Below are 13,368 nucleotides of genomic sequence, written 5' to 3'. Positions count from 1 at the left end.
TTAACAACAGCTCATGTAAAAAGATCACTGTTTTCAAAAAGTACATTTCAGATCTCTTTTGGCAGCCCAACAACTTGCGATCAGGTGAATCAATACCTGGTTGCTGCTATTACTACAGATCTTGATGCCTTATCTGCTATGCACTTAAGTGTATGCTTAAAAGATTGCTGCATAATCCTTCACAAACTGTTAATCTCTTCCATTTTATGTTGAATAGCTTAGAGTGCAAATATTCAAATTCCACTAAGGAAAACTGACATGTCTTTCCACCTTCTTGGCTCTCTCTGGTGGAAGACACTGTTTACCATAGCAGTTGCAGCTGCTCTGTAAGAGGGAGTTGTAAATTGCTACACACTGTGCAATAAACCTGTGAACCGTTTATCCTGGACAGTTTTAAATTTGACTATCAAGCACGTCTGATCATCTTTGCATCATTCTCATTGACTTATCATCATTTAGGATACAGGAAAATGGGAGTAATGCAAGCTTATCGGAAAGGATGATGAAGTACGCTGATCTGTGGGTGCCACTTACAGACTTCCCAGTTGTGGTACACTACACAGGTGAGAGAGAAAAATAGGTAGACCTTGGGGAAAAGATAATCCTGTGCTTAAAGCAGATTGCAAAGTATGCTTTGAAGCACTAGAGAACAAGTTGACCAAGTGGCAGTTCACACAGATAGAAGAATGAATTAAGGGAAATACCAACGCTGTATCATTTTTCATTATGAATAGTAAATCTAATTACTTATCTAAAGCATAAGGCTCTTGAAAGAGAACATCTGAAAAAGAAATGTCTTTTTTTAAACAGGAAAAGTTTTGTTGTTTAGGATCATTTCTAAATAGAAGTATGCCCTACAGCTGAAGGAACAGTTTTGGTTAAACTTGGTTACATTTTTACTTGGAGACTAACAAAAGGAACTCGGAGTGCAGCTAAGTCATTAACTCAGCCAGGAGGATTAGACACTGAGAATGTGCTAGAGAAAACATCCAGTCACGCCAAGAGTAAGAATATCAGAACGACCACATCATACAAACAGGGAGCTGAATGCACCCTGTCTGAAAGAACCTATTTATTACAAGGAAGTCAGCACCAGTTTCCTTGGCACTGAACAAACAGCGTTCCAGTGCTTAAATGCTTTAAACCTCCTGTCAAAAAACATCTTCAACTACACTTAGCACCTGAGATAACAGCTCAGGCAGAAAACTGGGCAACTTAGTTTCTGTCTTTAAACCCAGTAAAGCTAGTTATGATATTCCACCTTATAAAACAACTTCAATGTTCCTTTAATTTCTAGCATATAATAATAGGACAAGATATCAATATATTTTTAAATACTTAATACAGTACTGCCTTTTAATGAAACTATATGTCCTCTTAAAAAAGTAGCCTTTACTGTAATGTTTATACATGGAAATAACAAAGGAGACTTAAACAGTGTGTGGAACTAACTCAGAAAAAAAGAAATACATACCCTGTAGCTCCCAGACCTTCAGAGGTTCCATGTTGTTAGTAGTTTCAATGAGATGCTTTTTAAACTCTTTCAAATTATTTTTCAGATTAGGATGCATTCGTCTACACCAAAACATGCAAAAAATGAAGACAAAAATCAATGACATCCATCAGTACCTGCTTATACCTGCAGTATTGATTACAGATACTATTATATCTTTATAGTAACAAACAAGAATTAAAATTTCAATTCATTTCTTGAAACAAAGATGAGCATCTGGGGTGCACAGAGAGAGCATAACAGCATACCGAAAAGGACTAAGCACTTGCTAAATTCAAGGAGGAGTTAAATTGTTTTGTAGTGGTCTGTCTCAGACCCTGTTAACGTTAATTTTGATGGAATAAATGAATTCAAAGCCTCAATAGTATTAACGCATGGTATAGGTAACTGTATACATAAAAGTTAACTATAGCATAATATGCAGTTAATTATACATTAACTGTCACTGTACAGTTACACAGAGCTTGTTGCAGTGCAGCTGTATCACCCACTACAAGCCAAGGTTTGTAGGGAGAGAGAACATCTTTTATTAACATCGCTGACAAAATCAAGCTACTGATCACAAAAGTCACTAGTCAGACCTGAAGAGCGTGATGCCCAAAAGCTTGGCTATTTTTTTCCAAAACATAATTTGTATTTTGAGTACAGAGACTTTAGCCTGTTAGAAGACAATCTCCAATGGCAAACATTCTCCATTAGATTTCTAAAGACTCTTCTACTAAAGGCATAGAATAAGAAGCAAAAACACTAAAAAAAAAAAAAAAACAGATATCTAAAGCATTTAGATGCTTTCATTTCTGTAATATTTTATATTTCATTATAGACATTAGGAAGTTTCATAAGGCATCCCTTCCCCATTTCATTTGATAGCTGTTGGATGACATTAACTGTTGTCCTTTACAGAAAAAGAAAATAAATCACTGACAGAGACTAGAGCTGTTGCTTCTGTGATTGAAATGCAATCCAGGTTCCTCAAAGAAAGCATGCTCAGCTGAAAAGAGCAGCAAGGGCAGAAAATTCCATTTTTGCTCCTTCCTTGTAACCCTAGCCTATGAATGACAGTCATACTTCATATTCTTATAAATTCCTCCATGAAGTAGCAAACTTTTAACTACTTTTGAGCTCTTCAATTATTGCTTTAACTGCCTTCTCTGCAAATTTGCCTTGTTAATTTTCTTCTGTTCCGTCCATCTATTCTTCTGTGAATGAAAGACAAGTGACTAATAAGGCCTATTTGCAAGCCCTAATCAAAACCTAGCATTGATTCCTGGTGCCCCATTTCTCTTGTTCACTTATGCTAAAGGTCAGTGTGGGCACAAAATCAAGCATATATCAAACGAACTGAAAAAAGCCACCTCCTGCTGGGTACGTATTATGATATTGGATTGAATTATGTTAACCTGTATAACTAAACAAAATTATATTTCTAAGATTGCATGTCTTCTGCTTACTTCTGTAATTATTTCACAGTTGAGAAAAGCATGATCTTTAATATAGCTGTAACTGAGGGACAATTTTAAGACTACTGGACCATCTCTTTCATGTCCGAAATGAAACGAAAAAATAATAGCAGAGTCTAAAAACAGTCAAAAAGACCAAGTAACTATTTGACAGCTTTACAAAGTAGCCACTGTGTGACACCAAGAATTTAAGTACAGCTAGGCCTAGTGTGATCCAAAAGGAAAAAAGTTCAGATTGAAAGTATGATATAAACATTTGATTTTACCTGCTGTTGAAGGGTTCTACAGATAGAAGAAACAATAAGGAAGCCTGCAGATTTGAATGCACCTCTATCTCAGTGCCTCTACCTTAAAAAGGGCAGAAAGGGGATAGGCTCTCAGAACTCCAAGAATTTAGACAGCATTATCAGCTCTGAACTCTGAGAGGAATTACTGCTTGGTGAGAATAACTACAAAAGAGTTTACCCTCTGCTTTGAGAGGGGGGGGGGAAAGTGGGAGAGGGAGGGGAGAGGGAGAATGACACTAGAGAAGACTCACACTCAAGTTTCTTGACGAAGAAAGAGCCAAAATCTATGACTCACTGCATGGATCTGTTATAGTGTGAGGGAACCACTTTTGCTGACTGCAAGCACAAAATGAAATCACCAGTAGTGCACTGGCCACAGCCTACGCTCTCAACAGGGTTGCATCTGATTTTATCAGTCACTTGGACCAACAGATCGTAACTTAGAGATATGAGTTCCTGCCAGAACAGAATACAAATTTATGAAATCCAAAATAAGAAGACACTTATAATCGGCATATCTTCCAAGAAATATCACCCCTTAGCCCTTGGAAATGAATGACTGCCTCTTGGAATCACCCTCTTTAGCTACAACATGTGGGTTTGGATTTGTTAGGCTGTTACCCGCATTTTCAAAAGCAACATTTTGATCCTAACCAGCTGAAAACAGAAGTAACAGCTGTTTATTGTAAAACATCATATCTTCCTTCATGTTCATATTTAAATTTTTGTGACTCTTTATGAGACGGAATTTTTTAGTTAAAAAAGACTTTATTGGATACATTTCAAGAGAATTAGAATGCTAAAAGCAATAAACACAAACGAACAGAATAAGCAACTTAAGTTTCCATCTTCACACTCACAAGACACAACAAAAAAACTGGAATTTTAACCGATGGCAAACAAACTCACTGCCAACATAAATATCACTTCTTACAGAAAACGGTTTTTATTTTTTGTTCCAGGTACAGAAACAAATGCAGAAGTTAAAATTAAACTTATGTCAACTCACTTTAATTTGCCAAAGAGAAATCCTTGTACATCACTTTCCTCCTCCTCCTCATCTTCCTCTTCTTTTGTGTCATTTGTTTCTGAACATACAGCATGCATATACAACACAAAACAAGAAAATTACTAATGTATTATGTTCTAAGGAATTTTAAAACTGTTACCCCAAATGTACAATCCAAAAGTCGTCATTCCCAGATGTAATTTCAAATAGATTTAGATGCGTACATTCATATTTTGGCACTTTATAGAACTTAACAACATTCAAATTAATTTTGCATGTAATTCACCTAACGTTTACATTTTCAATATAAATGAAAATTAGATGTTAAACATTTCACTTCTCAAAATAGTCATTTCTCAGTTTGAACAAGTGGTAACATATAGCGCTTATCAGCCAAGTAATACCAGATTTATGCTTGAAAAACATGCTGACTTTAAACCTCTTGAATCCCCAGTCAGCATTTGATGCAAGCCAGAGATCAGTTTCTCCTCCTTACAAAAACCTCAAAAATAAATTTGTAGTGGACTCAGCGGCTATTGAATCTTAGCGTCACCAAAACTAGCACGAGGGTTAACTGTAACTTTAATCTTTAAACCTTGTAAATCTCCACACAAAGTAATTACTCTCTATCAGAACGCTACAGCTACTACTTTCTGCAGTGTGTATGTCTCACCTCAGTGCATAATAACACACAATAGCACCAAATTCTATGCTCCAGTAGATCTTTTCTACAGAAGAATGTGAAAGTATTCTCGTATATATTTTAAAAAAGTAATGTGCGGATACCGTGCTAATTAACATATTAGAGATGCCAACACACATAAAGGAATTGAAGAAAAAAGGTTAAACAAGCATAATCCTACATTCATTGAAAAGGAAGAATGGATTACATTTTGAGGTGCAATTACAGATAGCAGTAATTAAGTAATGAACTATATCTTAAGCACAGCTGCTCACAAATGCTCCCATGTATTTCGATGTCTTAGTTCTTAATGCCTTTAACAAAGCCTACAAAAAGAAATTAAGTACAACCTTCAAAATATTGCTGGCTTTGTAAGTGAAGATGATAACATGCTTTTAATCTCCAATAAGATATCACAAAACAAAAACATACCTTTAACCTGTGTGTCATCTACTGCTTTATATTCTGTGCTCTTTATTGCAAGTTCTACACCATATCCAGATAAATACATTTTTCTGGAACTTGGTTTCTGTTTGATGACGTTATTTTAAAAGAATAAAAAAAAAAACTTAAAACCTGTATTTATAGGAGATTAACAATAACTAATACAGTAAGTTTACAATTTTATGACAGTTGTACCTTAAACTGATGTTTCAATTTATGATTTAAAGTACAAAACAGTACATCAAACAAAATATATGGGAAGAGTCATGTAAGTCATACTGATGATCCATTATACCACTGAGAATGACAAAAAGTAAAGTCATCCCTTACTTTCTGCAGACCACAGAAAGGCTGTCAGAATAGTAGACCTTTCACGTAGTATTACAAGAGGGACTAGAACAGGCAGAACTGGTAGTACCCTATGCAATTAACGATGCCTTATAATTCCCGTTTTAAAATCTTTTTCATCTCTTTGTAACTTTGCCAGACTTTAGCATTTCAGGAGGAAATTCTCTATTTTTGCATTAGGCTAAGGTTTTTGAAAAATTTTAAGGAAAGAGGTAAGTGGTTTCTGTGAGGAAGATTAAGACAATGTATTAAAATATCACTGCTAAAAACATCTTGTAAGCAAGTCCTTTATTAAAAACAATAGGTGTTTCCAAGTATGGAGTGGAAGTTTCACACACAGCAGGGTAACAACTACTCAGGCATACTTGTTTCTGAAAATGTGCCCAAATTTGTCCAAAATGTACAAGAATCTCCTTTCCAAAATGCACTTTGCACATGCAAGCAGCAATTTCTTTCAGCTTTAGCTTATAATTTCTCAGACTCTTTCTGTACTGAGAATCCTCGAGTCCAAGACTGAAAAGCCAGCAGGGTTAGGGGTTTTCTCTATTGGTCCTCTAAGCAAATCTCAGTGCAGAGAGAAAAGTGCATCCTCTAAGCAGTCTCAGCAGTACTGGCAAAGACAAAATGATAGTGGAAAGACTATTCCTCTTCTGCTCTCAATGCTCCCTCTTCCAGCACTTAATGAAAAAAGGAAGGAAAAAAGCAGTCGCAGTGGGAACCAAAAGAATAAAATGGACGTTTTGAGGAAGGAGAAAAAAAAAAAGGAAGAGCAGTCTGAAGAGAGAGAAAATGCAGGGAGGAAGACAACAAGCATTTTGTGAGACCATGGCGAATAAGCAGATAACAACAGAGAAAAAAAAAAAAAGAACAGAAAGATGGGTATAAATTACACCCCTACACAACTTAGGATTTAAGACTAGCTTTTTCAAATTCTCTATTTCTTTAGTCTGTGCAAACAACTCTGAAAGCCATCAGCAAACTATGGGTCTCATCTCCCCGAAATGCCTGGTCTACAAAACATACAGCAACTGCTCACTGCATCAGAATATTCTTGTCTTCATGGCAGTACTGAAAGCTGTACTTTGAATATAAATTACAGAAACCTGCTGATAACCGAAACTGGGGGACAATATGATTTCCTATACTGGTATTTGGTTTGCTATGTCTTGTTTTGTTTCAGGGAGAAGAATAAGTTAGGAAAAGCTTTCAGAAACATTATCTTTAAAAAACTGATCCTGTGAAAATGTAAATGCTGAAAAACCGGCTGATGATGCACAGTCTGATAGCCCGTGCTGCCATACTCTAATGTGACATACAAGATTATATTGAGAAGATATCAAATTATAAATATAATTAATTATGGATTTTTTCAGCTTGATTTGCTAATTCTAGCTTTCATTTTTCCTCAATCTTGTCACTAATAGTTTGGCCTGCTGTACCAAGATTCACCAAGATCATTGTACAATGAACATAAATCAGGCATACGACTGAAGAGAGGTGTTCCGAGATCAACCAGTGATGCAAACACTTGTTGCATGCAGGATTAGGAGGAGTTGGTGTAGCTCTCAGAAAATTAAAGGAATAAGGAAGAAAGGGTGGAACACAGGAACAGAAAACTTCATTGTTCAGAAGAATAAAACGTGACTTTACAAGAAAAAGAACAAATTTATGTGCCAAAGATCAACATTTAACAAACTTTTCTTTTAGAAAACTTCAACTGTTAAGCAGCAGCTTATGCAATGAGTTGTAAATTTGTGGTTACATTCTTAACTGAGGTATTTCCTTGAGCCCTTACCAATTTTTCTGAACTAAAAGTGGCACTGTCACATCAATATAAATAATAAAAGCTATGTAGCTACAAGCATTTTTTAGATAATCCTTAGTTTTAATTTAAGTAAAATGAAAAAGCAATGGCATTAGAGGTAACTTAAAATTTGAAAGCAATACGTGACACGTTATCATTTCTTTCACAGCTTCAAAGTTTGTATTAGGTGATTCATCTCATCTGAATGTTTTAAAATTGGAATATGTATTACACATGACTGAGGCAAACACAAAAATAAATGGAGAAGAAGTATTTTGTCAAAAAGCAGGAAAAATAAAGATACAATACTAGCAGGTTACTGAATCAATATCAATTTGAATTGCATACCTGAACATAATGTCGGAGAACATAAACAATTTCCTCCTTTTGCGCCTTTTCAGATAAAATCTTGTGGAATTTAACAAAGTCTTTTGTACCCATTTCTGCATAAAGAACAACCACTGGACCATTCTCTCTGAGAGCTGGGAACTTATGGTCTCCCTTAAAAAGATACGGCCTGGGTCTGGTTTTAAAAACAAATAATTGTGATATTTATATATTCAGAAATGAAATAAAAACAGTGGCATTTTTTCTACTTCATAATTGGAAAACTATTAAAGATTTAGATGCTAAAAGTATACAAGCCATGTTATAATCATCACAAAATTGTCGTGATTGCTCACAAAAGATCTTGCAACACCAATTGTCAAATTAAATACTAAAAATCTGAAAAATTAGCATCAACTATAAATAATTTTAATATATTTTTTCAAATCACAACACAAACAGCAAAAATAAAAAGCAGAGAGCTTTGAGACTTTGTGTAGTCTGTTACAGCTAGAACCTTTTAATTCAATGTGATGCACTATAACTATTAGAGCACAGAGCAATCAGTGAGTAACACAGTAGCAGAGGAGTGAGTATTCACTGAAGTTTGAGAAAGCTGCCAACACACATGAAAACTAACGGGGTTCTGCTCCTCCGACACCATCAAGCTCTGTTAATTTAGCTAATTTGGTTAATTTTGATTGCCTACTTATCCTCTTCATTCAAGGCCACAGAAAAGTTACGCTTTCTACATCTGCAATAAATTCTTAGGTAACAGCAAACATGCTTTGAATAAAACCCTAGGAAAGAGGAAAAAGCAGGAGGTGATATGGATAAGGTGCTAATCCTCAATAAGTATGTTTCTTTTTCAAAATGGCCTTTGCATAGTCACACTTGAAAGACCAGTAACCTCCCTTCAAACTTCTCCAGGACAAGTTGAGAAATTCTAATCTAACACACACTGCAGAAATGTATATACTGTAGCTAGATGCTAGTTTAAAGATCATATGGCAAAGGTATGAGCAGAACTCTACAACCTACAGTTTCCGTGATGCAAGTCTCAAGACTATCTTCAATATAAAATCACAGAATCACAGAAAAATTTAAATCGAAAGAGAACTGTGAAGATCGTGCACTCCAATCCCTCACTCAAAGCACAGCCAGTTTATAATACTTTAGGTTGCTCAGGACCTTAACATCAACATCCTATGTAAGCTTGATAGGTATGCAGAGACTGTATTTGTAAGATAGGCATGACACGAGGAAGGGCCTGGTTTGAAAATTATCTTTGGTGCATGCAGCCACCTGCTGCAAAAATATCAGGCAAGCTTTCTCACTGTCATCAGAGGACAGGGTAGACAAAGTAGGTGTCATCAGGGAGTCTGCAACAACTCTTGAATGAGTAAGCTCTGGGCAAGACCAGATCCATATTTGCCCTGATGAAAGCCTACATCTGGAATGACTTCTGCAACTTCATTCTCATATTCCAGAGAAACAAAAACTCCCACAGTCATCTACAGAGAGCTGACAACCTAAATCAAGGGATCTTCCTTTTTCCGAAATAGTCATCTACGCATATGAGAAGAATGACTCCTGTTCTCAAAAGGTGGTATCAATTGCTGTTACGACTTTCCTGAATACTGACACTCTCAAGGAAAGTATTTCATACCAATAATGGCCAAAAACTTCACTAACAACTTAAGATGGTTTCAGTGATAAGGACAGACTGCAATGCGAAAGCACACATTCTGAAAGCTAAGAGATGTATGCCAAACTCCTCTGTGTTGCAGTGAAATAACAGTGCATAAGGCTATCATAACAACCTCAAATTTGAGAATTAGCGTCAGCCCTCGTAAACCTAAGATGAGCCACCCTTTTCTGTTTCTTTTTGACATCAAATAGTAGTGAGGAGGAACTGATTCTTCTGCCCTTACAGCTAAAGTCCAATTAATTTCTTCTCTTCAGGCTGCCGGAAAGGGAAGGAACCACAGCTGGGCAAGCAAAATAGATAAAACCTTAACACATGGATGTTTAGTCCAGTACCCATTAATTGGTTAGTATGGTAGTACAGGCAACTATCTGCTTGGCTAGATAATTGCCAAAAGGAGATGAAGGAGGAAAGTTAGGGACAGAAGAGAGCAGATGATAAGTCTACTGACAAACCTCTGAAGGCACTAATTGTTTTGCACAAAACGTGACCTCCATCATATAAGATGCTGCTGCTGCCTGCTCTGGGCAGTACAAGCCCCAGAAATCTTAGTGTTGTGCTCAATGTATACAGTCTCAACCATTTTACCACTGAGGCTCTTCCTTTGAAATGTCCAGAGCACTTCAGCAGCCCACTGCACCTCCGTACAAGGTACTTACAATTAGAGACATGAAGTCCACTGCAACACGACTGAAAGCACAAACGACCAAATCATGGTAACTGCTACATAGAGGATCGGATGACGCAAAACCTTGAGACATGCCCACCTTATCCATCTGGGCTCTATGTATCTCTCTTAAGCGGAAGACAGAGCTGAAGTAGCATTGCTCGTGAGCGCCTCACAAAGAACTCATCCCTAGGCTTCAAAGCAGAGCCATGCTTTGAGAAGACTTTTTTTCCTTTAATTGGATGGAACAATCATGACTGGCCATTAATGAAGAACTGAAGTGCTCAGGATCTCCCGGATCTGAGGTTCAGCCTCTTCTCTGTCTTCCAGTCACATTTGAAACAACGATCCCTAAAATCATAATATTTTTTAGTGTCCCCATCCAATAAGGGGAACTTAAGGACACAAAGCCTATTGGTATAGTTGACAGACTTATGACAGAGAGAAGGCAAAAAAAAAGAACAAAAAAACAAAAAGGAGAATAGTTTGAAATAAAAAAGGAAGCAGGACACATCAAAAAAGAAAAAAACCCAGAAAGATCACCTTTTGTAAAAGTCACAGAGAAAAAGAATGTCCTAATGCATATGACTGGTTGAAAGAAATCAACAGCAAGATGGCACCTGGCACCCTCTGTCCATTACTGGAAGGGGATTTTTTTTCTTCACATCTAGCTTCAGAAACTGTAAGTCGAGTATTTGAGTGTTTCAACTATATGGGCTGGGAGGAAGGAAAGGGAGCTTAGCAAGATTTTGCCCCTGCAGCTCTGAGGGTTTTCATGAAGCTGGACCACAAAGCCATCCAAAATACAAAACCAATCCAATAAAAAAAGCTTTGGTTTTGCTATGGGTTTTAAAGTTAATCTCATGATTCCTAGTACTCTAACTTTCTCATTTGTGAGCACTTCAGAATACTATTGTTTAGTATGCTGGCTTTCTAGAACCAGGTAAATTTGGGGATGATATCTCCAGCAATGGGAATGTGCTGAATCCACTTTAAAGGAGCAGTTACTGCTTTAGAAGAGCAGTATAGTCAGACATCATGGTAAAACAGTAAGGTCTCAAGATGCCTTAATACACGTCCAGAAGAATTCAACATTGCTCTAAAAGCCAAAATGTGGTATAAATCCTAAGAAAGTAAGAGAAACTTCTTAGGCTGGAGATAATAGTTAAAAATAGCATACTGCAGACCAGACATTGAAGTGTTTTTGCAAAACCTTGGATATTGAATAAGACAATGATTTAGTAGGTTGTAATTTTGTCAATAGCCTTAGAAAATATAAAGAGCACATGTAGAATATAAAATTGTTTCTGGAAGCAACAGTCACCAAATAGACAGATTTACAATTCTTCTTTCTTTTTCTCCCTCCAGTTTATATTTTATAGAAAGCAGAATGCAGAAAATACGTCCTCTTAAAGCATCTCTCTGCTCTACAAAACTTCACAAAGTAATTGAGGGTACAAACACTAGTGCATATTATGATGACACTGACTGCAGGAAAAAGAATGAAAAAAGCTACATATAGGTCTTTACAAAAATTATACAAATTCTCTTTTTATACAGGTTAAATATTTTCCTTTTTCATCATTTTTAGATAAGCACTTTGTAATTTGTTGGGCTTTGTTTTGTGGCCCAAATTCATTCTGGACTGATGCTAGTTTCCAAAGGACAAAACTTGCAGTCTTGATAGTATGCATAGTCTAGCATAGGCTGAGAAAAGGTTATGCCAGGGAGGTAGACTCCTCTCCCACTCCTGTTCGAGACCTTACAGTCCAGAAATGCTCAAATATAGTGGCATTGATTATATAGAAAGTACCGTCAGAAGTAGTACTGTGTCAGAGGCATGAGGTGGTGAGCTGGTACAGGAAGTGCACTGTAAGTTAAACTTGACTACTCCATACAAAAAAAAAAAAAAAAAGAATAAAAGGTAAAATTATGCATGTGGTTAGGGGAGAAAAGCAGTATGATTTTATTTTTAAATGTTATTTTGATTCATAATTGATGAATTGTCATAACAATGTTTAAAATATATTAAAACCAGAAGTAACTCTTTCAAAATAACACAATTTAAAAGGGGAGAACCTTAAATATGAAACAAAAAAGGTTTGGTAAGACTGAGCTATGTAGAAAGTACAAGTTCGAAATACTATCTACTTTTCTCTTAAAATAGTTCATCATGCTTACCTCTTAGTAGCCTTCTTCAGAAGCTTTTTTATTTCATTAGTCTTACAGGTGTGCTTCCCATGGATAACCACAAATGCACTGCAGCCTTCTGGTGGAGGTTCATCAGCTGCAATCTAATATTTCAACAATTACACTCAACCAGACTGCTCTGATTGCAGTTCCACTTAAACACACGTTCCTTTGATTAAAATAACTCAAGAGCTGCCACTGAGTTGTGTTTCTAATTAAGCCCATTCAAAATTGGGTATATGTGAAAAAAGTAATGGAAAAGATGGAAAGATTGTGACCTTACAAGCTTTAGTGAGCTGTAGCCTATCAAATGCAGTCGTGTTCCAGAAAGTGCAAGTCCATTAACATTTTGTAGACGAGGCTGAGAAATCTCCTCCAAAAGCTGAAATCACAGAATGAACTCCAAGAGATTTTTGTTGCTATCAGCAATCACACTGAAGTACAAAGATATGATTGCTAACCAATAAACTCCAAATAACTCGCATCATTTTTTGATTCTTTCTCTCCTCGTTGATTTTTTAAATACTGTTCAGCCATTCCCAGGTAAAGTTTTGACTACGATGTTTCACCTCTTTTTCTTAAGCATAGCAATGACTGTGTGCTCACAAGCAGAAGGAGAATAAAAATGAGAAGATTTCATTTAGAGATGACCATATTCCACCAGGGAACACTCGCAAAAAAACAAACTCTCTCAAAGCTTAGGACCTCAGTCAAAAACAGATTTCTCTCTTTGTCTTGAAGGCTGCGTTGCTAAAAGGAAAAGCAGCTTTAGGCTAGAAGGACAGTGCATTTATGTCCTCCCAGTTTTTCATCAGTAGCAAAGCAGGTTCAATACCTGCTTCGCTACTGCTATTCTATCTTCTATCTTCAGAAATATCAGAATAACGTGAATGATGAGAACTCCACTAAGTAACAAATTAACTGCTTTG

General features: G+C 36.4%; 1 protein-coding gene across 7 annotated transcripts in view; it reads right to left on the bottom strand.

Annotated features, from left to right (window-relative positions):
* UGGT2 (UDP-glucose glycoprotein glucosyltransferase 2) overlaps positions 1–13,368 on the bottom strand; it is a 100,489-nt gene that overhangs the window by 74,744 nt on the left and 12,377 nt on the right. For all 7 annotated transcript variants that reach the window (XR_011138070.1, XR_011138080.1, XR_011138071.1 and 4 more), the window contains exons 4-8: positions 12,431–12,543; positions 7,896–8,070; positions 5,384–5,480; positions 4,270–4,348; positions 1,475–1,575 (exon numbers count right to left, since the gene is read on the bottom strand). Coding sequence is in view for 3 of the 7 variants with exons in the window: in XM_068928830.1 (XP_068784931.1) it covers positions 1,475–1,575; positions 4,270–4,348; positions 5,384–5,480; positions 7,896–8,070; positions 12,431–12,543 (565 nt within the window). In the remaining 4 variants the exon portion in view is untranslated. The remainder of the gene's footprint in view (positions 1–1,474; positions 1,576–4,269; positions 4,349–5,383; positions 5,481–7,895; positions 8,071–12,430; positions 12,544–13,368) is intronic.

The sequence above is a fragment of the Struthio camelus genome, chromosome 1 (genome assembly GCF_040807025.1).
Source record: "Struthio camelus isolate bStrCam1 chromosome 1, bStrCam1.hap1, whole genome shotgun sequence".
Classification (NCBI taxonomy): Eukaryota; Metazoa; Chordata; class Aves; order Struthioniformes; family Struthionidae; genus Struthio; species Struthio camelus.
The sequence above is the reverse complement of the archived record's forward strand: the minus strand, read 5'-3'. Positions and strand labels throughout refer to the sequence as shown.